This window comes from Acipenser ruthenus, chromosome 12 (genome assembly GCF_902713425.1).
Source record: "Acipenser ruthenus chromosome 12, fAciRut3.2 maternal haplotype, whole genome shotgun sequence".
Lineage (NCBI taxonomy): Eukaryota > Metazoa > Chordata > Actinopteri > Acipenseriformes > Acipenseridae > Acipenser > Acipenser ruthenus.
The window spans coordinates 13,068,260-13,094,868 of NC_081200.1; the positions used below are offsets into that span (position 1 = coordinate 13,068,260).

Sequence of the window (26,609 nt, forward strand, 5' to 3'; positions counted from 1 at the left end):
GGTTGCTCCACCCAGGTTACCTGGTAAGTGCGGTTGGAGAGGTAGGAGAACCAGGCCAGAGCAGTGCCAGAGATTCCCAGGTCAGCGAGAGAGGATAGTATAACAGAGTGATTGACAGTGTCAAATCGACAATGATTCTTGGTGGTAAATCTCCCTCTCCACCTGTGAGGGTGCTAAGTAACGGGAACAGAGTACTCTGGACTACTTGGACTGACACTTCATTTCGAGGGGTAAAAGGAAGTCGGTCATGTAGAAAAAAGACAGAGCTGCTGTAAACGTTAACTCATTGACCCAGAGGGGAAATGATGTGGCAGCTGCAATCGTTTACCAAGGGGTCAAGAGTGACTGTATAAATAGGGATCAAAGCAATGTTATCTATTCCTTCATTTTGGTTGTGTCATTGACAGGGAAGGACCTGTACTGTTGGTAAATAATTGTGAGTGTTTGTTTGTACTGTCTATTGTTGAGTGCATTCACCAGATGGCTAACACATTCTGGAGCTGTCGCCAGAGGCCAACACAAACCCGGGACGGCACTTCACTTGTACCCCTGTAAAACTGTATTGCACCACAATCACTAATTCACGCACTAATGGACTTGCGTATGTGTTTTGTGTTTAATGTGAAGATACAAGAACGTGACTATTATTTCCCGTTTGTTCCACCGTCAGGCACGGGACAAAAACAAATGTTAACCTATAGGTGGGGTTCAGGGGGCAGAGCTAGGCACCAACAACCTATCATCTGCTGTCATCAATTAAATCTACCTTATTTAAACATTAGGTCACCTCTACCTAGCTGTCTTGTGTTTTTTCGTTTCCTCCTCCTCCCTCTCTAGCATCTCAACCGCCTTTGCATCAGTCTCCTCTGGGGGGTTAGTGATTCCACTCTCTCCAACCCTTTGTTAAGCTCCGCTTCATTTACCTCATAGAGGAGGGTTCTCCATGAGTCAGAGGGGACCCCCGGCCAAACCCTTCCATCTGCATGTATGTTTCTTTTGGGATTCTTCTTTCAGGTCTGATGCCTCTATGTGAGGGTCCCCAAGCGGTGGCATCCCTCATGTTTGTCGGGTCTCCTCAAAGACGGTGGCCCCTCTCCTGTTTGTCGGGTCTCCTCAGCGACGGAACCCCCCTTCTATTATGTTGGGCTTCGAAGAGGCGGAACACCACGCATTACATGTTTTAACAAATACTAACTATGTTTTCTTTCTGGTTCGCGAGCCTCTTCGTATGTCGGGTCACCTCAGAGACGGTGCCCCTCTTGGTATGTCGGGTCACCTCAAAGACGGTGGCCCCCCTCCTGTTTGTCGGGTCTCCTCAGCGACGGAACCCCCCTACTGTATTTGTTGGGTCAGGAAGAGCCGGAACCTCTTTTGTGTTATCAATACTAATTCATGTTTTTCTTTCCGGTTCGCGAGCCTCTTCGTATGTCGGGTAACCTCAGAGACGGTGCCCCTCTCGTATGTCGGGTCACCTCAAAGACGGTGGCCCCCCTCCTGTTTATCGTGTCTATCTATCAAGTAAATGTTGGGCCTTGAAGAGGCGGAGCCCCTCTCTCCATGTGTATATGTTTACTAACTCTGTCAATAAACACTATCAGGTGGCATAGCTCTGCCCCATGAACCAATAAAAACAAACCTTTTCACCTGGATTACAATTGTCTGTCTGTTCTTTAATCACCTGCACCTGTACACTATTAACCACAGTCTCACAGTCGCAAGTCTTGGATTTGACAGACTTAGATAGTGGGAGAATTAGCAGGTGTTGCATGGCAGGAACCTTGAGGCTAAAATCACAAAACATTTATTTAAAAAAAGAATACAAAATCAGTGGTGTTAGAAACCTTCAAGTAAATGACAGGAGATTCATTAAAGAGCTTCTGCATGCACCATGGTTGTTTCTTGCTAGTAGTGTAACATGTTTTTCTGTCAATATTGCCCTCTGTATCCAAGACTGCACATATTACTGATGTCTCAAAAACTATAACTTTATGGGTCATTCTAGATAATTGTCCCTTCAGAACAATTACATCAATGACATCTTGGCTGCCCATAGGGCACTACTACTTAATTCCCTAAAAATCACTCGAAAAAGCTAGAAAAAAGCATGGACTTTCTCTACATCTCGCTACAGCAGAACCCCACTGATCAGGTGCCCATGATCTCTCAACAGACACCTGCAGGAATGGCCTTTGTCCTCCAAGGGCTGGTAGCTGACCAACATCCACTGCAGAGTCCTGTTTTTTCATACCCATAACGAGACATCATGGACAGCCTTTACATTATGTATTACATAGTACCATTTCACATCATTCCTTTTAGTTTTACTGCAGTCATTGTGGCACACATTTCAGTCAGCTGGACTGCTTTCAGGGTACAGCAGTCTTGCCTAACTAAAAGGAATGATGTGAAAGGTTACTGTGCAATACATAATTTAAGGGCAAACTCCCTTTTCAAGAGCTCTTGATAAGAATTATGTCATATTTCTGATACGTGTATGTTCTTTTGATGCAGGTTCACTTTTCAGAGGATCAAAGTCTGAGGTTCTCAGAATGAAAGGCTGAACAGTTACTAATAAAAGAAAAAAAAAAAAAAAAAATGTCATTAAGTCAGTGCACCATGCCAAATAAAATTAGTGCTGACTGCATTGCAATATTCAACGAGCTGTAAAAGAAATCTAGAGTGAACCGGACCAGATAGTATAAGATTGTACTGCCTTACGACTGTAATTTATCAATGCCCATTCAGCAAAGTAATACTTAATACTATTATAATAGAAGTGAGTTGCCATGGTAGACCACGTTACCAGCAATAGCAACATAAACACTGCACAGGGTACTCCATGTGCATTGCTTCATACCATCTGCACAGTATGTCAAAACACATTCCCTCTGTAAAACCATTCAAGCGATGGGCCTTTGAAGTGTATTTACTGACAACAAATGTGAAAAACAGGTTCAAAACCCCAGGGTTGTCAGAGCTGTGCTTAAGGTAATTTAGTTTGTACAAACCAGAGAATCTCTTACATGCATGTTTTCTTGGGATCCAGCACCCAAGGTGTGAAAATAACAAGATATTTAACAAATTATTTATTCAAAATCTGCCTAAAGAATGGGCATAAATGAAAATATGAGGAACAACGTGTCATATCATTAGCAGATATGGCAACACAATGGCTTATTAACAATTATTGTATAATGTACTATGTATATCACTTCATATCACAGGTATGTAGAAATATATTCCCTCTATGTTCATTTGACAAGTGACAATGACTGCTGAGAGCATAATGTCAGTACACTGCAGGAATCTGCAGATATGTTCAAGAGGAGAACACAGACATCTGCTGGTTAAATACAACTATAGGAGAAGGCGTTCATATTTTCACAAACCAATTAGTTATAAAAAACAGATTACAAAAATACTTTTATGCTGTGCTTCAGATATTTTGCTGCAGTGCTGTATTTAATCAGTTTAATGCTACATGGTCTGACTGTTGTGGGCCCTAAGAGTGTACCTGACCTACAACACAGGAAGGGGTTATACAGCAAAGCAAACCAAGATAACTTCAGAAAAAGAAACATGGACCAGTGATAATGTCAGAACCCTTGTAAAAGTCACCTTGACCCTCAAGAACACAGTATAATAGAGGGGGCAACACTTATTGCACTTTTTAATATATATTAAGAGTATTGTTTTAAGATGGCGCTCATATTGAGAAATATGAAAAGCAGGGAGAATGATCTTAAAATGAGCAAAACAATACAAGCGGTTTGGATACAAAAAAAAAAAAAATGTGGCAACAGACAAGTTCATTTCTGCAATATATATACTGTAGTAGTCCTATTAAAGGAGAAACGTCTGATATTTTATTTTTGGCAAAATTCTCATTCCCACAGACCCGTTTCCTTTAATGAAACACTTATAGTAACAACAACCACACACTTCTGTACTTAATGTTTTAATGTGTTAGTAATAATAATAATAATAATAATAATAATAATAATAATAATAATAATAATAAAATTATATATATATATATATATATATATATATATATATATATATATATATATATATATATATATACACACACATCTATACAGTGCCTATAGAAAGTCTACACCCCCTTGAACTTTTTTTTACATTTTGTTGTGTCATTTCCTCAGAGTTTCATGCATTTAAATTTGTTCCACTTATCTACACACCATACTCCACACTGTTAAGGAGAAAAGTTTTTATTGAGAAAAATTATATATTAAAAATACTAAACTGAAAGATCATAAATGGATAAGTCTCCACCCCCCTGAGTTAATACTTGGTGAAAGCACCTTTGGCAGCAATTACAGCTGTGAGTCTGTTGGGATAGGTCTCTACCAACTTTGCACACCTAGATTTGGCAATATTTTACCATTCTTCTTTACAAAACTGTTCAAGCTCTGTCAAGTTCCTTGGGGAGCATTGATGGACAGCGATCTTCAAGTCATGCCACAAATTTTTGATTGGATTTAGATCGGGGCTCTGACTGGGCTACTCAAGGACATTTACCTTTGTGTTCTTTAGCCACATCAGTGTAGCTCTGGCTGTGTGCTTTGGGTCGTTGTCATGCTGAAAGGTGAACTTCTGTCCCAGTTTCAGCATTCTCGCAGAGGGCAGCAGGTTTTCCTCAAGGACTTCTCTGTACTTTGCTCCATTCATTTTACCTTCTATCCTGACAAGTGCCCCAGTCCCTGCCGATGAGAAACGTCCCCATAACATGATGCTGCCACCACGATGCTTCACAGTAGGGATGGTGTTCTTTGGGTGATGCGCCGTGTTGGGTTTGCGCCAAACATAACGCTTTGCATTTAGGCCAAAAAGTTCTATTTTAGTTTTGTCAAACCACAAAACTTTTTGACACATGGCTACAGAATCTCCTGAGTGTTGTTTTGCATACTTCAAAACAGGATTCAAGGTGGGCTTTCTTGAGTAATGGCTTCCTTCTTTACACCCTACCATACAGTCCAGATTTGTGGAGTGCTTGGGATATTGTTGTCACATGCACACTTTGACCAGTCTTGGCCATAAAAGCCTGTAGCTCTTGCAAAGTTGCCATTGACCTCTTGGTAGCCTCTCTGATCAGTCTCCTTCTTGCTCGGTCATCCAGTTTGGAGGGACAGCCTGATCTAGGCAGGGTCTTGGTGGTGCCATACACCTTCCACTTCTTAATAATCGTCTTCACCGTGCTCCAAGGGATATTCAAGGCCTTTGATATTTTTTTATACCCATCCCCTGATCTGTGCACTTTCAACAACTTTGTCACAGAGTTCTTTTGAAAGCCCTTGGTGCGCATGGTTGAGTCTTTGCTTTGAAATGCACTACCCAGCAGAAGGAACCTACAGGAACTGCTGAATTTATCCTGAAATCATGTGAATCACTACAATTTAACACAGTTGGAGGCCACTTAACTTTGTGTGTGATTTTGAAGGCGATTGGTCACACCTGAGCTAATTTAGGATTGCTATTACAAGGGGGGTGGACACTTATCCAACCAAGCTATTTCAGTTTATATTTTTAATTACATTTTCTACACATTTTTTGAATATTTTTTTCACTTGGAAGTTATGGGGTAGGATGTATAGATAAATGAAAAAAATATGTATTTTAATGCATTTTAATTCCAGGCTATAAGGCAACAAAAGGTGAAAATTTTGAAAGGGGGTGTAGACATTCTATAGGCATTGTGTGTATATATACAACATATGTCTGAATAAGTTAGCAAATAATAATAAAAAATGCAACAGTTTTAAACCATTAAGGATACAGTCTTTCCTGAGCAACATATCTCTTCTCCTGTTCACTGTACCCAACAGCGAGTAATTGGCTACTGCTTTGGATACTCTCAGCCCCAAAAGATTGCCAAGCCTATTTCAAACCACAGAACTGGAGTCTCTCATTTATTTTAAGAAAGGAAAACAGCTAGGAGAATTTAAAGTAACCTGAATGGTATGCCTTCATAAGCATGACTAAAACAATATTATTTTACTGCTAAAACAGAACATATTGAATTTTTAGAATTAGGGGAGGATCAACACACAGAGCAAACTTAAAACGTAAAAATAAGTATGTGTTGTGTGTGTGTGTGGCGGAGTGTCCCACCCCTTTGTTTATTATTTATTTGATATTATGATTTATGTTTATATTACGCCGAAAGTCGATTATTTGTTATTGTTTTGCATTTTAAAAACCTTGTGAGGATGCGTGACTGATTAGCTACTGATTATTTAACTAGCTGACAGTCACGCATCCTTACTAAACTCGTGCAGATTATGGCCGAGGGGTAATAATTAATTAATAGCTAGTTAACCCCTCGGCCAGAATATAAAAGCCGGCAGCTATCTGCGCAAGCAGGAGAGTATCAGAGGCGAGACAGGTTTTGGAGAGAGAGAGAGAGAGAGAGAGAGAGAGAGAGAGAGCGAGAGAGAGAGAGAGAGAGAGAGAGAGAGAGAGAGAGAGAGCAAAAGTTAGAAACAACTGCTAAGAGTGCTGGTTTTCACCAGCACAATACTTATTTGTTTGGCCAACGTGCCCTTTTGTTTGTTTGGTGTTTGTTTTGTTTAAACCTTTTGTTTGTTTTAATAAAAGAAGCTCAACGCCATAGCGTTTCAGCTCTCACCTGCTACATCCTGAGTCTGTGTTTCTGGTCTGACGTCACCACTGAAGCCATCCTGTTCACAGTGTGCCATACTGCATTTACTATGGAACTACGACCAGTAATGGCACATAAAGAGATGAATGTGTCTTGAATTCAAATGCATTCATTCATTCCTAATTAATACACAGCAGGTGGGGTTTAGTTGTATGTAACACAGGAAATTAAAGGGTAGAGGAAACAAAATAGTAGCAGCATGATGAATAGCAAAATTAAGGGACTTGTGAGAATAAATTAAAAGAAAAGTAATAACATTAAATCCTTATCAACTCTTTAAAGAAGGAACTGCTTTGATAAATGCAAATTACTGTGTCTTGATATTGCTGGAGGTTAAGCAGACAGTAATTTTTTTTTTTATTAAAATGGAAAATCATGTAATGTAGCCAATTTAGATAATACCCTTGAAACTTAAAAATAGGCATATGATCTCAAAGTTGCAACCACATGAGGTCAGAGGTCATTTTTAAGGTCACCAGCATGTAACATTTCAAATGACAAAGCAGAACTGCAGAAAGTGTCAGATTCATTTTGTGGTGGCATGAAATTAACCGAGAGAATACACCTGTGTACAGAGCACAGAACCCTTAGCATTTCATGATCCGGAAACAAAAAGTCACATGACCCCAATATGACAGTAATCTTAGATCAGTAAAGGACACCTTATATTTTGTCCAAGGAGTCTCCATAACCTCGAAAAGTCCGTATCTGAAATGGTTAATGAGATATAAGCAGACATTTGTGGTGGCAGGAGATTTCCAAAAAAATAAAATGTGTTCCCGTTATAGGGATGCTGAGACCCTGCACACAGACATTAATGTTTATGTTCTGGCTATGGCAAGGCAAGTTCAAAAGCACATTGATAAGGAAAAAAGAAAGCTATTGTAGCCTTACACAAGTGCAAAAATGTATATATATATATATTTTCCGCTTTTTGCTGCTTGTGTTCCAACAACTATAATTTATAGGAAATAACACCCTAGAGCTTTCAGAGAATGGGCACTGTTTGTGCTTGAGCAGAAGACTAGCTGTTAAACATTACCAACAGGTAAGCAATGGAGAAGCAGCAAAAATAAGTTGCTCATTTTAACATTTTTATTTTTTTAAAAAAAAAACAGAACATGACTGACTGATACTTCCTATATTAGGCAGACATAACTGAGGCAGAATCTCAAATGCTAGGAGAGGCGGATTAAGACTAAAAGCAAAAAAATATGGTATACTACTAAAATGCATAGATTTGACTTAAAATTAAAGACAACAAAAAATGAAGAAATTTCAATCCAATCATTCATTCAGTAGTACAGTTTATTGCTAAAACCCTGATTCATAGATAATACCCCTAGGAATCTTTTTATTTATTTGTATTAAATTTATTTTATTTTTTAATATAAATGTTTAAAACATACAGACAGTGCTAGTTATGAATGGAAGGATTGTTGGAAAGGAAATACAGGGTACCCCGAGGTCCGGAACCCCTAGACATGGTCTGAATCGTTGCAGATAGTCAGTGCAACCATTATCAGTGCCAAACCAAACCGTCTTGGTCAAAACATAATAGGACTCCATACATCTTACTTACTGGATTATGAGTCTTGTTATGGTTTTGGGATTATATGATGACAAAATGCATTTTATTAAAATATATTCCATACTTTAATAGAGGTCTATCTTTTCTCAGTCTAGGTGTTTAGATGTGAATAATTTTGTATTCATGGGGCAGCCTGTTCCACCTTCCCCATGAGGTAACTAGTCGTTACATGAGGAAGGCATTGCTTGGAAAGAAGTCCACAGGACTGACAATATATTCATGGTGTGCTGTGGTCTCCTGGTCAGGGCCACTGGGATTCTTCTGATGTTGATAAACAGCTGTTATGGAAGGTATGATTTCAAGCTTTGAAGAGGAAGAACTCTATAACAACTGAAAAAAGATGTTTTACAAATCACAAATATGCTTCATGCCCCCCCCCCCCCCCCATTTCATTTCCAAGATTTTAAAACAGGAATAGTACCAAGTAAAACTTTTAGCACATGGAGTGTCTGTTGATGAAATCCATGTAAACATTAATAAAATGTCTAGGCTGGCAGCAGACCCTAGACATTAAAAACTACAATTCTACTGTACAGTGTACTTTAACACTAAACTATGTATAAAAGATGTGCACACAGTTTGGGAATTCATTTTTGTCTTTTGTCTCACTGGCACCTGCACCAAATGTGCAGTCTTCTAAATATTAAGTCAAATAAAATGTCAGACATTTTTTTAAAAACTAAAAAAGAAAAAAAAAAAGATACTGTCCCCAATAACAAAAGCAATGTACAATTACAGCCGCCCTAGTTCCAACATATCCCCACTTTATTGATTTACTGTACCAAATACCTACAATAATACTCATTAAAAATAAATAACTGGTTTCCACTGTTGAGTTAAAAATAATACAAAAAAACCCAAAAAACACATCAGTTAGCAACTTAAGTTAACCAAATGTTAAGCTTACAAACAGATAAGCCAAAAGTAAAAGGGCAAGAGAAGCAATGGTCTGGCCTATTCCATGGAAGCAACCCTGAGGCAACGAACTCTGAACCTGGTTCTGGTAAGGCGTTCACAAACCTCCTATGACTTTTAAAATACGTAGCCTTTAGTAACCCCAATGCATCATTCTAAAACTCTTAATTTCCTGTTTCGACTCTACAGCTTCAAATACAATTTCAGTGGAGGTTTTATCTGTGCCTTTCTCTTTGTATGATGTTTGCTTCAATGGTGGTAAGTTTAACCCCCCGCTCCACCCGTCTTTTCTCTATATTCAGTGTTGCATGTTGCCAAATGCCAACAAACTGCCCAAGCGTGGAATGCTTTAACCTCTCAACTCTGTATAGTTGACATATAGAAAAAATGAATGAAGCTCAATAGTGAAGCTCATCATAAAAAGGTAAAGGTAATGTTCCTTTCTTTAGCCAAGAATATCCTGCTTTGTCATATCCTTTAAGGACTGAACTGTAAGAACTGCATTCAAAGCAGACAGAATACTGAATTCATTCATTTACAAAAACATATTTCCAAGCCAAATAATCTCCTACATTTCTGATTTTACCCTAACCAGTGACCAGTTTGGCATAAGATGCCATTGCTACTCTTGTGCTCTTTTAATGTCAAAAACAAAACACACACACCTCAGTAATAATAAAAAAAGAAACCTGTAAAAAGAAATAGAAAACAAAACGAGGTAGGTTAGAAAGAGGAAGCGCAACACAGAACCTTTTATTTTCTGCGACAACACCCTAAAAACCACAGGCAGCCATGCTTGCAGCTACTTTTAAAAAGTATTTTAAAAAATCGCTTACATTTCTCTGGAGACACTCGATTGTTATTATTTTTTTTAAACTGTAACCATTAGAAACAGGAATTTGTAATGGCAAATGTCTACCTGAACTAAGAACATACATTTATAGATCTATAGAAATGTAACAATATGGGTTAATTGTATATAAGCTAATCTTGGGGATTTCAATAGTTAAACAGCAGTATATAGCACCAAACCACCCCTCCCCACATAAAATGGTGCCAGTTAGTTGTAGTTTCCTGATACGAGTAATCTCTCAAGCATTCTAAATTGTGCATTGAAACACTCTTGGGACGAGAAGATGTTATTACCAAATTACACTTGACTATCTCTTTTCTGGTAAGACTTGATATTTAAAAGAAAACAAAATGAAAAGTCTGATTCGCTGAACGCCTTGCCAACAGGGAGTCATCAGTTTTGTGGGTGCCTTCTTTTTTTAGTTTCTAGTTTTCACTGGCTTTTAGAGTTTGTCAATTTTCTTGTGGGCCAACATTCAATATGCCTGTGCCCATGCCTCATCCTGCTAGTTACTGAGCAAACGGCACCACTCGACCTCAGCAAGCCAGTAAGCTGCACCACCAATATCAAAATTAGGACCTAATCTAGATTGATAGTCTAAAGACAGATGGTCATTTAGCCATGGAAAACTACCCTCCTAAAACAAACTAGTCTTACCCAACTGTCTTTAAGAGAATGGGTGTTAAAGAATTTAAAACGACCCAGTTTTAAACATCAACTTTCGATGTATAATTGTGCTCCCCTGCTATTTTTTTTATTTTTATTGTTTTTGTAAATCCCGCTTCCCGCCGTTTGTATATCTCCTATACAAGCAAGACTACCAGCAGGCAGATCGATTTCATGTACCCCCAATTCCAGATAATAGAGTCCCCACCCCCCCCAACCCGGCTCCGCCAAAACTCTTTCCTATTTTTCACAAAGAAAAAACGAAGCCAAAAATAAATAAATCCCAAACGACTGTGAGAGGCCTCCCAAGGAAGGCCTTCCAGTGTGTCCATATCCACAGTTCAGGAGGCACAGCTCTTATTCAGCCTCCACAGATCGAACCTGTTTGTACATCTGTTGTCCCATCCTGTCAAGCGGTCCAGGCAATACTGGCTTGAAGGTCGTGCAACAGTAGGGAAGTGTCATATACGGGCGTTCATACACCCTTTAGACTTGTAAATCCACATTTAAGAAGGCCATTTTTTTTTATTGTTTTTGTTTTTTCTTTAAAAAAAAAAAAAAAAAAGTACCGTAAGTCTACAAATGTAATTCCTTGAAGATCAATCCACCAGTCGATTCATATGTGTGTGTTACCAGTTCATCATAGAGTTTCTATTGAGGGTCATGAAGAAGACCTGGCTGCTTCCACCAGATCGAACAGAGGCAAAGAAAACCTGCAGGGGGAAATCATTTAGGGAAGTTATAACCTTTTGTACAAAAGGAGAAAGGTACGCTGGGCCTGTTTTTTGGCTCATAGTTGGTGTAAAAATGAACAGAGTTTCCTAGTAATTCTAATTATTGAATTGTGAAATAACGAGGCGTAAGAAACCTACTAGACAAACGTTTCTATCGATGCTTCCCTTGCGCATAGCACAACATTAACACCTTCCGAATGTCAGGCATTGAATGAAACTGTATATATAGCTTAACCACAGTAACATACTACCATTGTAATTTAATTACAATTTTAATAAATCACACCCAAGCTTAACCCTTTGCTGCCCAGTGTCCAGTATAATTGACATTGATAAAATAGGCATTAAATAGGTATGGGAACATACCATGGGCAGTAAACGTAACTGAATAGGCCACAGACTTGGGTGTGGTGATTTAAGCAATGGTCAAGCCTCTTTGTTTCATTAGTCTGATATGACATCCATTTTCATTTGATTTTCTAACTTAGACCTGACCTTCCAAAAATTCACCAGTTCTGTGACTCAAATTTAACTTGTTTCCAGTGAACTTAGAAGCATTTTTTTGAGTAATTGGCTCTCGAACCACAGAATGTGGAAATACATTGGACACGAGTGTTGAATACAAGTCACTGCTGAATATCGAATGGATGAAACAAAGGAAAGAAAGAATTACAAATAAAAATGAGTGGTTTTAATAAATTAGGTTATTATATAACGGTATATTGGTTTACACTGTGCTGCCTTATCACCAATTGGTAGTTAATGTGTAGATTGCAAATGATTGAAAAAATGTTTTTTTGTTTTGCAATTAAAATGTTAAACAGGTTTTTAATTCACATCTGTCGACACAAAGGGAACTTCAGCTAGGAATGACCCACAAAGTTCTAGTGAAACCTGTGGAAAATTGCATGTCTGGAATCACTCATTTCCGTAAAAAATTGATTACATTACCTTATCGTTTCTCTCACTGAGGAATTTTAATCGCTGAGCTCGCTTGTGCATGAAAACTCCATCGAGGTGTCCCGTCTCCACTGATCGGATCTCAATGGCCTTCTCTCCCCAGCCCATGATCTGATTGGAATGGATGTAGGCTGTAAAGACAAAGGAGAATGCTGGAGAACAGCTCAACTGGCCCTGGTTCTACTCCTCGTCGACGACTTCTGACGTCAAACAGCAACCCGATACTGGCTCAGCAAAGCAACCATGCGAGGAGGTGATTATTGCAGCAGTTTCAAAACGCTAAAATCACGCCTGTTTTGAGAATTTGTTTGGGAGCAACATGTTTTTTTTTTGTTTTTTGGTGTAATTGGTAAAATACCCGGCAAAACAAGCTACCTGTATTTGTATTGAAGTATTTTTCAGTTGTTAGAACAAAGCCATGGAGATCTCAGAGTTGTTCTAAAGTAAGTAATGAGCAGGTAGAGTTGGTGCATATATAAAAGCATATTGATATAACCAGGTCAATTGTTTTGATAGTCAGGAGATCTTGGGTTAGTGTATACAATTGCTAGCTACACATATACATACTTTTAAATCCAATTAAAATATCCCCACAGCACCTGTTGTTGATTTTACATACTACAGAAACAAAATCCTTTAATACCGAATAACCAGTTTGAATAGGACGAAACCGGTTACGCATAGAAAATGATCTGCATTACCTGCATGGCAGATCCGACTATCCAAATCAAACTTGGATAGTCCAGCACAACTCTAACAAAAAGGTGCACCACAATCTGATCTTTTCTTTTACCTGTTGTTTCTTTATTATATTGCCATTACCAGCAATGATGGCTTCATAGAGACCACCAGTTTGCATCTTAGTTTTAGTAAAACATAATTACATTTCTGCTGAAATCTTAGTCCCTTCATTAGATATGCAAAAATAAATCGTGTTGCACCATTAATTGCAAAAGAAATGTTACTATGACTACCTGATGTGTATCAGACAAAAAATAAAAATACTCCCCGTTATGTTCTGTGTGATCTACTGGACAATCTATAGTACCATAAGCCGGTGACAATTTTTTTTTAATTAGTAGAGTCCCAGGGTATAATTCATGTAACCCCAAAACAGGGTTGAAAATTTAAAATTATCTTTGGGCATTTTCTAAATCAAAAAGGGAGCTGCATAATGAAGTAGTGATGTGCATTTTAATGTAGTGGCCTTTCACACAAAACCGCACCTTTGGTATCTACCAGACATTAAAGACATATATACAAACATTTGACTGCTTCCAGCTATAAAGCCTAAATAAAACAGTGCTGGAAAAGATAATGCTTTTAAAATTGTTAATAATAAATGGGAATAATAAAATGAAACACTTTAAATGAGGCTTTTATAATACATATTTTAATATACAGTTGCAAAGTATTCATGAAGGTGTCTGTTCAAGTGTCCGTTTCAGTCAAATTCTAGTACTTGCAGAGTACTGTATGAAATCAAATCACTTTTACTGGAAATATGATTAATGAATTCAGAGAAATGCTAATAACTCAAAACACTTGAGGAAAGAGGTCAGCCCATATTTAAAGACATTAAAGAGTATGTAATAGACCAAGGATTGAAAAGACAAGAGAAAACACATGTAGCGTGATATGTCTATGCTGTTTTATGCCTTAAGTATTTTTTTCTTTTACATTTTGCAGCCCCCACAGTTGGATGAAAAGAAGAAAAAGGTCATTGTGGTAGATATCTTTCCAGTGTTTTCCTTTATTGTATCTTCCACTGAGATTATTTCGAAGGTCGTTTTTTTTTAGAATGCTTTGATGTTGATTCAGTTGCTAGTGGTTTTGAAACTTGGCTTAGCACACATTTGTGCTGTAAATGAACAGTTTGTGTAAAAACTGTTGGCAAAAGATCCCCACATTCTAACTTGATGAGTCATCCTTGGTGGACACTGAGTTTTGGCACCATGCGTAACAGAAGGATCTTCTATATGAAACTGGATCCTCTTTGCATGAATACACTTCCATTTTGGGATTCTTTAATAAGTTCCGATTCGGTTCAGGTAACAAGAAGTGATCAACCAAAAGTGTGTTCAAAATGCATCTCTTGCACTTGCTCCGACTGTGTAATGTTGTACTAAATGCAGAACAAATATGAATGAAACCATTTACAAAAGACACTGCCTGAAAAGTGTCTTTTAGTACTGTTGCTTCTGTTTCAAAGTACCACTGCCCAGTCCAGTCACGGTCTCCCAGTCACGTAGTGGTGAAAACATTTAAAAAGGCTGTGGTGTTTTATGATGCATTGTTTATGTAGAGTGCTCCCAAATATGAAACTGTTGTTAACTGAATATCCATCTAAGGCAATATTCGTTACAAGTCTTGGAGGAGGTGGAGGGTTCAGGTTCGTGCTCAGCCCTTGTCTATTTAAGTATTCGTGTGTAAGGAACTGCACCTACCAGCTGATTCTGAAACTCAAATCAGCCGATAACAGAATGAGCTTATTACACCTACCAACAGAGGTGGGCATCTCTCCCCATTGAAGCACCACGTCTTTTGTGATTCTGCCGTATGTGTTCACATAGACCCCCTCATCTTCATAACACAGAAGCATCTCCATTCCGTCGGTCTTGGGGAGGATCACAATGGCATGTGGGGTGATATTGCTCTGAATCTGGGGGAGGGAACATTGTAAATAAGCCTCTGTAAAAATCAGAAACCAGGTCTTAATGGCAAACCAATTTCAATGCCTCAATGCTTTTCCCCTGAGAAACTGCTGCAATATGGGCTCCCACTCAAAAACAGAACCAACAAAAAAAAAAAAAAAATCCAACAACTGATTACAGCTGTTTAGCAACAAATAGGAGGCCAGAAAAAGTATTTTTCCGGTTGCTTTGTTCGGCTGTCAAAGTCCTTCAGGATTTGTCAAAGGTCGTAGATCGGGGAGTAACAGTTAGATATTACCATTTTCTTTGATTTGATCATGTATCTGCTTTTGCTTTATTGAAATTGTTGAGTGTAAGCGTGTATAACAAAGTTAGGTTTTTTTCCGACAACACGTTGGTTTATAAATAAGAATTGTGATAGAAATGACAGCTAACGTTACCGTGCCGATTTTATTTCAAAATGCCAAGTCATACTAACTGGATTGGTTCCGTCTTCTTAACTTACATGAGACGGGATGTAGATATCATAGGGATTCCCTGAATCCACATCAATCACGTGAAAACCCACGCTGGACCCATAGATAACCTTTAACCTCTGACCTTCTTCGACAGTTAAGTCAACAAGTTGGGGCCTGTGCTGTAGGTCTGTAAAAGACTTGAGAAAAACTGAAATTGTTAACAGTAAAAAAGACACATTTCAGGTATAATCAAAAGTATGTCTCCAGGACAACCTAACATAATAGCATCTCAAACAGCTTTATTAAAACCAGTAGTTTCTCAAAATATTTCAAGAAAAACATACTTAGAAAGTTTCAAATTTGTTCAAGCAGTTCCCAACATTTCCTACTATACACATAGTGTACATTATATACCATTTATTAATTGTACATTAATTATAATCAATTGAATTCATGACTTCAAACATTTAATGTACTATAAACCCACATAACTCAACTGCATAAACATGTACTTTATTTTTATGTGTTCCTAAGAACTAAAAAGCAATTAAAAAGCAACACCCACCTCTTATATTCAATTACAATATAGTCCCTTCTTATAGTCACAGGGAAGCGATAACACTAGCAGAAGCAATAAATACTAAAACAAGCATTCTTGTGTATAACACACAATGCAAAGTTCCTTTACCTTGAAGGCCATGAACTTGTGGTAGGGTTTCGGAGCCCAAGCATAAATCTCCACAGAGTTCTTCAAAGCGATAACCAGAAATTTGATTCTTTCATATTTTACTAGAATAAAAAGGACATCACATTTATAGTACAATAAACCAGTGGGTTTGTCTTGGTCATTATAAATGGAACACCAAACACTCAAAACAGAACTACTGTATAAGGAACACAATCAAGTAGACCAGGCATGAGCCAAAACATACATCTACTTAACTTGGTTTCTTATTGTAGGTTCCTATTTGGAAGCAAGAACCAAGGCATTTCTCTGGGATAATATTATTTTAACAATATATACAATACACTACATACATGCTACTCAGTAATAATTATATTTTCTCTCCTTTCAGAATTTGCCTTTGCACTTTCTTCAAACTATAATCCAGAGCTGTGTATGTTAAGCATGTGCATACTGGACCTCACTGACACACTGATTTCCAGTAGGCATAATCAATGTATGAAGGATGGAGTTTTAGGCCAGCACAGACTGTAATATTACCACCACCTGATACCCCTTGGGTATTACGTTTCATAATCCCCAATTCTAGAAATGTCCAACATACATACCTATGAATACCACGTAATGTTTCGGAGCTGTGTAATTTACTGCAGATGTCAAAAACGGAGTACACTGATGTACTTACCGACTTTGTAATGCACACAGCCCTCCAGCTCCCCAACCGTGATCCAGCCCTGTTTCTTTTCCACTTCTGGGTCATTGTGCAATACCCTGTTCCTCAGCCATGACAGGTAGTACACTCGCAGCTTATTTTTCTTCCCTAACAAGAAACAGACAATAAAAAAAAAACAATTAGTGCTGTGGCCCTAGAAGAATCGTTATGATAGCTCCCTCAAGGATTTATTGACTCCTGTAATTAACTCACACACTTCGGATGATATATGTTAAAAAATTCCAGCTCTGAGGGCTGTAAATTATTCATATAACAACATGCACTGAAATACCCAGAATACCATGGGTCGTAGAATACGCTGCCTTATTTGGTAGTATACACTTCAAACTAAACTGGGCCTTTACCAGATATTGTCACAAGAACGTTGAGCCCCTCCAGGACCTCCATCTGCTGAAAGCGCCTCCTGTTGATCAGGTTGTAGACCTTTCCTTGACCACTCCTGTCCAACAGCATCAGCCCGTTCTCAGTGCCGATCAGCAGGTTTACCCCTGAAACATACAAACAAACTGCTAAAGCCGGGCTCCAGCTGACGATTGTACATAAAACTTCTTACCACTGTAAAAGGACTGGTTCCTTTTGGCCGAGTGGCTGTAGAGCTTACTATATATCTCCAATACAGAGTGGCTCTGTAATATACAGTAAAGTACAGTCCTCCTCACATTTCAGCTCATGCCTTTGTGAATGCTGACCCCTGCAGGTGACATGAAGACCTTACAATTGCCAGTTTGCAACCAGCCTGTTACCATTTACAAAGAAAACAGGCCAGATACCAATGCAACAACTAGCGATTAATTGATTATTGATCGTCATTTTAACCACCCCAGTGCCCTATTTGGAGCCTCAGGTATATATTATATAACTAGTATATTCAGTTATATATTAAGGCTTGTTGTGCTGCGTAGATTCAACCCATGAAAGCAGAAACCAAATCAAACTGTATAGGAATTCCCCTCTAGTTTAAGTTTGGAGACTCTGCTATGTCTGGGTTTTGCAATTTTAAAGTCCAGGAAATGTATATATTGAAAAAAAGAGGAGGGTGGAGTTCAACAATTCATATTTCATGCATTACAAAATCTTATAAATGGGCCACAGCAATGTATTTTTGCTTCTGGCTAAACTGTAATGCATCATCTATGCAGGTCAAGAAAGGCTTTCCTTAGTGGAAGCAGCAGTGTGGACACTCCATCCTGTTATTAGTTTTTCATGCTCACCCCAGAGAGCCGCACACAGTATCTCTGAATTGAAGCGCTTCTTGTATTTGCGGATCTCCGGTGTGTCACTGTGCGGCCGTATGTTCGTCGGGTTCACGTTCACCACCGAGATCTTCCTGGCTTCGCTCAGCTTGGCTTGTTCCTGTCGTAGCAGCTCATTGGCAAACATGGCTGAAGAGTTCACAGTAATTAGAGAGAGTGGCTTCAAGGAAGATTCTGCTTCTCATGAATAGATAAGCAGGTATCTCATTACATATCTTTAATGTTATTCCCAGACTTGGCAATCTACTCAAACTATATCTCCTTCAACACAGGGTTATAGGGCTTAAAATACAGCAAGCGAGCAGTATTACCAGGTGAGAAACAACCACCCCTCGCAACATTAAAAACTGAACATGAATAAGCATTCTACCAAACTGGGCCCACAGAGATCGAAGCAAGATTCCGAGGCGAGTGGCTTCAAGTAATTCAAAACTGCAATGGACTTCGATACTTTACCTGCTGCTGATGTGTCATCATCGTCATCGGTGGGTGATGTCTGATATACTCGAGGGTCCACAAACGGAGTGAAGGAGGCTTTGGAGCCACTGCCAAACCCATACTGTCAAGCACAAGACAACCATTAGACAGCTTTCACTATGAAAAAGGCCTAAGAGAACTGCCAATTTTATGAGTAAACTGTGTATGATAGGACTAGCCATAACTAGTGGAATATGCAGTCCTGTAGTCTGTTGCGTATCCGACTGCTGTGGGATCAGAGTAAGGGTGGATATGTAAAACGCTGGATAAATGAATTGTTTTTGAGATTGAGATTATTGTTTTGAGATTCAGCTTTTATTAGGGAGCTCCCCTAAATCCCTTTTTTAGACAGATACAGGGTATTAATGCTTGAGAAAGAGTAGCCGTCTGCCGTGTGGGTGCATGCATTCACTGCTGAGTGACAGGTAGGAGATCCAGACGGAAGCTGAACAGGATTTATTTACATATCAAGTCACACTGAACAGCTTACGTGACAGTACCAGCAATGGCAGTGCACTGAGCACATACAACACAGTGTATGAAAACTTTGGTGGGAGCTACAATCTCTGAACTAATCTTCTCTGTTCAAAAATAAACTAACGTCTGTCTTAATTATTCTGAAAACATGAAATGACTGGTTCCACAGGCCCCTGATTTACAATAATCTTGTACTGCCCAATACTAGTAACAGCAGTCTAAGATTAGTGCTATTCAGGGTCTGTGGAGCTATCCGTTAATACACCAAGTTAAATAATTGAAATACACATACAAATGGTCCCAATCTTCAGATTTCCCCCCCATTTGAAAGGGACTTACACAGAGAGTGTGGTCTTAATGGGAGGGGGTCACATACTGGGTATAAATGAGGGAGTTGTATGAGGTTAAAGTTTACTGCGTTGTACTTTAATCTCACAGTGCTTAACTGCAAATCACATGCTGATAGTTGCCTTTCAAATAAAATAAATAGATAAAATTAAAAACATACATATCTCTGACACACAGCCTTGGCTTCTGATATATAGATACACATAGAGCACAAAAAGGAAAATAAAAACAGAAAAGGGGATCTTTCAGAAGGGCCACCACCTACTTCCGAATCCAGGTCTTGCACATGCATACTCGAAAGCCGTCCCAATGCCTCAGTGGGTGTACCCGCAGGCGAGTGGCTTTGCTGAACCAGATCAGGCAGATTGATGTGGCCCGCAAAGCCATTGCTATCGGCATGGCCAGAATGCTTTCTATCTCCCAATGTCTGCAGAAAGAACAATGGAAAGGACTATTCTACTGCGAGAACCAGCACACCACACCAACGCCAAGCCAAGCCAAAAGCCACCGCTATCACACTAAAGCAAACTTAACAAAAAATAATAAGACTGCTATACAAAAACAAGGCTTTGAACCAGTCCCAGTAAGCAGGCTCAGCATTAACGAAATTGAACAATTCTTTGACTTCAGAACCTTCAAGAAGTCAAGAACCTGCTAAATGGTGTAGACGGAATGATACAAGGCACTACACCTTTCATACCTTCATAGGTAGCACTTTAAAACCACAGGAATAACACCTGAATATCTTACGCACTTCCTCTGAGTTCTTAAGTCATTCATTTTGAATTCAGCCCTGTTATTTTGTCGATTTAATTAGCCGTATTCATTCTCTGTTTCTTTGCGACAAATGAGGTTGATCACATGTATAGGGCATGCATTCATACACTTAGTCGCCCACCAGGGTTTGGGAGAAGTTTTATTTCATGCATGAATGCATGCCTTGTACATGTAGGGCTACTGATTTTCCACAATCGCGGAATCATGGACGGAATCGCGGAATTAGGCATTGGGAACGGAATTGGCATTTTGGAAATGGAATTCTGCTTTGCAACTGCACCTTTAAAAAAAAAAAAAAAAACTGCTTGTAGACTTTTACCGCTGTTATTCTCCTATAAAAAATAATGGATTGCTTTGAAAACTACACTACCCAGAAGCCCAGCGATGACGCTTGTATAAAACATTTTTGTATGTTATTTGGATCATTGGATAATGAGAAAACAGGTGGTTTTGTGGGCGTTACGCTGATGGACTGTTGCAGCGCTGCCTGTGTGCTGTGTGAGTCGAGTTGTTTAAAAAAGCAACTAGCCATTTTGTGGAATAATTTTGGACTTGTATATAAAGAAAAGTGAAAAGTACCTGAAAAAAACGATTGTCAACACTCCCCCGATTAAAAAAAAAAAAAATTAATTGAATTTATGTATTCACTTATTTAGTTGTTATCGCAAATCCGTTTCTCCATCACCCGCTCAACACAAGGAAACAACACAGTGGTTGAGGTGAAACCTTTAGTTTTATAACTTATTATTTCTAATTTATCATTAACTCCTTAATAATACTGTGTACTTAGAGTGGTTTGTAGATTTAACAATTAATGGACCAATAAATACTTATTTATTTTACCAACTGTACCAAACGCAAAGCCAATGTGTTTATTGTGCATTCTGAAACCAAACAAGGAGCTTTTGGAAATACGTATCCAGAGGGCACAGTAGTTTGAAGCTCAAAAGTAGAAGCGCTGATCTCTTCTTAACAGTTATACTATTAATATGTCACATGCATTTAAAAATATAATGATACTCCATTAAATTCTCACACTGTTCTATTATTAAAGTACTATTCATATGGTCAAATGTGTAAGTCTTGTTCAATATATGAACATTAAGTTATGTAATATTTATTATTGCTTAAAAATGTGCAGAGTAAAATACTCTGGCCCGCCTACTCCTAACTTTTTTCCAATCTGGCCCCCTTAAATTAAAAAAACTAGTTGAAGAGCCCTGCTCTAACTAAGGCAACTCTATCTGTCCAGGGTATACGAGAAACACATGCAAGCATTTTTACAGCAAATAAAACAGTCTGCGTTGTTGCTGATGAAACTACAGACGGGAGAGCTAAAAGTGTCCTGAACATTGTATTTAATTTGTAATTTAATGAAAATTGTATATTTTTGTAATAATGCCCCTCGTTTTCGACTAGTCTGTATATTGTAATGCCAACAATAAGCTGTTTTTTTTTTCAAAACACCTTTATTGACTGACCTACAGTACGTTGTTACTAGTGGACTACTTTAAGAAAGTGTAGTTTTCAGGAAAAATCTCTCTCAGGGACTTAAATAAAAAAATGAATTCAATAGATTTTTTAATGTACAAATGTTATTTATGTTCAGATTACGTTGTTAATTCTTACTAAAACTGGTAAAAATTGAAAAAACGGAATTGGTCATTTTGAAAAATGGAAAAAAAAAAACAGAATTGGTCATTTTGAAAAACTGAATTTACCATTCCCAAGAATGGAAAATCAGGAGCCCTATACATATATGTGAACAACATCATTTGTTACAAAGGAGCATGGAATGAATACAGGTCATTAAATCTAGCGCTGAATTCAAAATGAATTCCTTCAGAACTCAGTGGAAGTGACATATTCAGGTGTTATTTGGTCAGAATTCATTATGAAATTTATTTGAAAGCGTTACTAATTCATATGCAAAGGTACACGAAATACAGAAGTGTACCAGATAAAGTGTACTCTACATAGGTATTCTGAAGTTAGTTTATATAGCAGAATATAATATAATATATATGTTTTTGTATCTACACAGTACTGTACACTTGTTATAATATGTGTTACATAAAACAAAACTAGATGATCGACAAATACAAAACTAAAAAATGTGGTATGACATACCATCCTCACAGTCACATAATGCTGTGCTATGTGCATGTAGTGTATATTAGTAAATGGTAACTACAGTGCAACTACATGCTATTCATGTACCTGTGTTTTAAAAAAGTATCATTTTTTTGTAATTGCTCTGTGTATCCACCAATCTTTATACTGTATGATTGTGACATGACAAATATTAATTGTAAGCCTTGGAGTACTGCTAAAGAAATCCCATTGTAAATGCTTTTAAACTGCCTCTGTAATAATATGTATTCTGTGTTATTGTTTGTGTACTTAATGTGTCTGGAATACTTGCTGTCTTGATTGTAAGTCGCCTTGGATAAAGACGTCTTCTAAATAAACAAATAATAATTGTGTGTACATTCTAGGACTGTTGTGTTTCTTGAATTTCTTTTGCTCAAGAGGGTTCTGACGACACAACAAAGACTGTTTAAACGGAGGCTGAGCGTGCTCACAAAGAGGGTTAATTCAAGACATGGTCAGAGACATTATGAAAATTAAAAATGTTTTTATTTAAAAAAAAAAAAAAAAAAAAAAAAAAAAAAAATGGAAAAAGGAAACAATTTTCTGGTCAGATTAGCCCTTCACCCACAAGTGACCACGCCTGCATGGAGCATAACTATTTCCCCACCTAACCCTAAAGAAGCTTCCAGTTGGATGTCTTTGTGGAAAAAATGCTTTAAATTCTGTTAAGCCGAAAATAGGAAAGGGGAACTCCATATATGTGTACTGTAGTATTACAGAAAGGAAGAAAGCAGAAGGTTTTTCAGTTGGGCAAAGGATTGGCCACGCTCTTGGTACTTGGTTAAAATCTATCCTATGTTACCCCCTGCCAATGTTCTTATTGAAACAGCTTCCTCACGGCTCAATCACGGTTTTGGGGTTTTGTGTCTATTCATTATTCCTTTTCAGATGTCCTAATTCTCTGCATCCATTGTCTTGCCTCCTGGTCAAAACTGGCTTCCAATGAGGTAGTCTGATCAGTCGTGCTCTATTGGGTTGTTTGATATTATTTAAAATATGTGGTCTTTTTTATCGTTTTACCCACTGTGGACAAAGTGGCTGTTTATTTATTTATTTATTTATTTATTTATTTTTTATACATAACACTTCATTGCGTTCAACATAACATTGCTTTCCTAATTCCTGTAAAAAAGGAATTTAATGACATTTTAAGGTATTCTACTTACTTTAAGTAAAGGGAGCACAGTTGAAAAGTAAGGGAAGCACAACTGAATATCTGGATCAAGAGTACACTGTAGTGTTGGAACCGCAATGAATTCTGGAACATTTACACTTTCTCTACAGGGTCATTAGTGCGACACAACCAGATTTTGGCTGTCTGGATTTGTCTTGGGATCTTAACATACATAGTATATTAATTTAGAAAATGGTTTAAAAGCCAAAGCAAATGTCTCACCATGTATGTCTGTTTTTTATTTTTTTAATGTCCGTTCCACAATTCAGAGACCCCACTCACCTCTCTCATCACCAAGGTGCCGTCCCTGGAAGAGCTGCCGAAGGAGTCTGCACGAGACCCGTCATGGCTTCCCATCACCCCCAGGCTGTAAGGATCGTTGCCAGGCACTGCAGTGGGCCTGTTTATTGGGATAGACACAGACCACAATCAAGACAAGTCTTCGTTCAAGATTCACCAAATGGAGGGGGGGAAATTCTAATCTGGTTTCCAAAAAAGTAGACAAACGTTTTGTAACTAAATATCCATGGAATGTTTCATTAAATGTTTTTAATTGGATAATAGGTTATCATGGTAGTGGTATAGTGGTTACCATGTTCCAACCGAACCATGGGTCTGGCAAGTACGTCAAAGGTGGATAATTAACAATATTTAGCATATGCAATTTCACACTAATTTCGGTAGAATTTTATATAAATGTACAGGATGAATAAAAAAGCAAAAAATTGAGCGGAGACTTTTGACATTGTGATACTGAGGCTATGCACCCAATTAGACCTTTGCAGATATATAGTTTCAAATACCTTTTCACAATCCATCAAGTTTAAATAAAAAAAAAAATTAAAAAAAATGGTGTTAGAGATATCAGCAATGCATTGTGTAGAAACACAAGTAATCCCCATGAATTACTTCAATTCAACTACTTGGGTCAATTAAATGAATCTTACATTATCCGTGGGATGTCGCTGACTGGCACTGTGCCATCGTGCATCTCATTGTCTGGGTCTTCCTCCTCTTCATCGCTGCTCTCGGACTCCTCGCTGGAGGAAGAGTAATCCGTCACTTTGATGGGTGGTCGGTTCGTCTCATCAATGCGCAGCTCCCGCAACTCCTTGGCCAGAGCGCTCAGGTCCTACAAGAGGAAACCCAGTTGATTTAAGAAAAGGGATGCCTTTCTTCGCACAACAAAACAAGCAAAACTGGTCAGACACAAAACACAAAAATGTCTTTTCAATAGCAGTTCACATTAATCTTGCAGATACTGAACTGTCTGGAGTGAAGAAAACACCAATATAAGACAATATTGTGTAGCTAAAGGAAGCTACACAGATACAACATGGTCCAGGCTCTTAAAGTACTGTAAATTAGTGCTGTACGAACCAATTATTTGGATCAAGCACTTCACAGCTCAGGGTCATTAGTCATATATATATATATATATATATATATATATTTTTTAAACTCCATTTTTTCCCCAATTTGGAATCGCCAATTGTGTGAAATGATCTCGGTCCACCGCTGCAAACCCCACGCTGACTTCGCGAAAAGGCGGCAGACACATGCGTCCTGTGAAACGTGACCTGCCAAGCCATCTTTTTTCACACTGCAGGTCCACAGCGAAGCCATCAGACCTAGTGCCGGAGGACAACACATATCTGAATGGCTCTACAGCAGACCCGCAGGCGCCCTGCCAGCCACAGGAGTCTTTGGTGTGCGGTGAACCGAGGATTACCCTGCCGACCTGAGACCTCCCTACCCGGGCGGTGCCCGGCCAATTGTGAGCCGCCCCCTAGGAACTCCCAGTCACCGTCGGGAAAAATGACATAGCCTGGAAACGCATCCTGCACTCCACACGAAGCATCTTTACTTGATGCACCACTCAGGGGTGGCCCAGGGTCATTGGTGTTGAATAGGCTAATTTATCATCCCAAGTGAAACAAGTGAAGAAACAGCCGCTTGGATTTGTGTTGATTGCTGTTCTCCACACACAAAACCAAGCAGCTGTTTCGTCACTTGGAACTGTAAAAGAGACCAATCAACATCAATGACCCTGACCTAATTGTCAGCATTTCTGTGGAGAGCTCAATCCGAATGATAGGTTTGTGCAGCACTACTGTAAATACATATTTTATCAGTACTTGTTTTAGGTCTAACAAGTCCTAGTTTTAAAAATCTGTTCTTTCATTGTCTTTATTTCCATTGATGCGATTACAGTTTAAATTACTATATTTTGGAAGAATGACAAAGAAGACACACTGGGGTAATTTAAGACTAGCATAATTTGGGGGGTAATTTTTACTGGATGATCCGGGATTACAGCCAAAGCATTATTTCCATACATCTTGTGCACTTCCATTCATTATGGAGGCATAGTAGGTTATAGAAAGCTCTTATTGCATGTCTTACTTTCAGGTAGAAATCCTGAAAAGTGAAATTATTCTTACACCTTCAATGCTTTCTTTCATGACATAAACCAACCGCTTTCCCTAATGACTGACATTAAATGTATTTTAGCTACATGCTCTTCATTAAAATTGCACATACAATGCGAGTGCACAATAGGTAGTATTTACTGAATTGTTTTTCATTAGCTATAAATAAATGAATCAAATCAAACTTAACCTTTGATAAAATTCACTCTAAGCAACTTCCTTCACCACACTCCCTTTTAATCCCCATTAGTTGAGCAAGTGCTACTGGGGTTTTCTATCAGAGCGAAAAACAGCAAACAGAACAATACTGAAGATTTACAAGATGACGCATCACTTGTCATCCACTAGGACAAAGGTTCGCAACCAAACTTTGATCATGGGGCGCATATCCAGAAAACTAGTGTAACCTAACGTGTATAGCGGGCCACACATTATTAAAGAATAATCAGAGTTTAACCCTTTGCTACAATATACACAGCCATCTATCTATCTATCTATATGCAATTTCCCTTAGGATTACTGTTAATTTTATTTGTACTGCATGATTCACAAATAAAAACATACAAAACAATTAAAAAACACC

General features: G+C 38.3%; 1 protein-coding gene across 11 annotated transcripts in view; it reads right to left on the reverse strand.

Moving 5' to 3' along the window:
- Positions 1–7,979: 7,979 nt before the first annotated feature.
- The window catches only part of LOC117416497 (TRAF2 and NCK-interacting protein kinase), a 146,235-nt gene continuing 127,605 nt past the window's right edge, over positions 7,980–26,609 (reverse strand). For 8 of the 11 annotated variants that reach the window (XM_059034580.1, XM_059034579.1, XM_059034578.1 and 5 more), the window contains 12 exons: positions 24,542–24,726; positions 23,877–23,994; positions 19,755–19,916; positions 18,644–18,746; positions 18,146–18,316; positions 17,279–17,422; positions 16,887–17,021; positions 16,205–16,305; positions 15,564–15,713; positions 14,907–15,066; positions 12,396–12,535; positions 7,980–11,423 (listed from right to left, as the gene is read on the reverse strand). In XM_059034580.1, coding sequence (XP_058890563.1) covers positions 11,340–11,423; positions 12,396–12,535; positions 14,907–15,066; positions 15,564–15,713; positions 16,205–16,305; positions 16,887–17,021; positions 17,279–17,422; positions 18,146–18,316; positions 18,644–18,746; positions 19,755–19,916; positions 23,877–23,994; positions 24,542–24,726 — 1,653 coding nt within the window. In that variant the 3' untranslated portion in view covers positions 7,980–11,339. The remainder of the gene's footprint in view (positions 11,424–12,395; positions 12,536–14,906; positions 15,067–15,563; positions 15,714–16,204; positions 16,306–16,886; positions 17,022–17,278; positions 17,423–18,145; positions 18,317–18,643; positions 18,747–19,754; positions 19,917–23,876; positions 23,995–24,541; positions 24,727–26,609) is intronic. The other 3 variants (XM_059034583.1, XM_059034581.1, XM_059034582.1) reach the window with 2 other exon arrangements.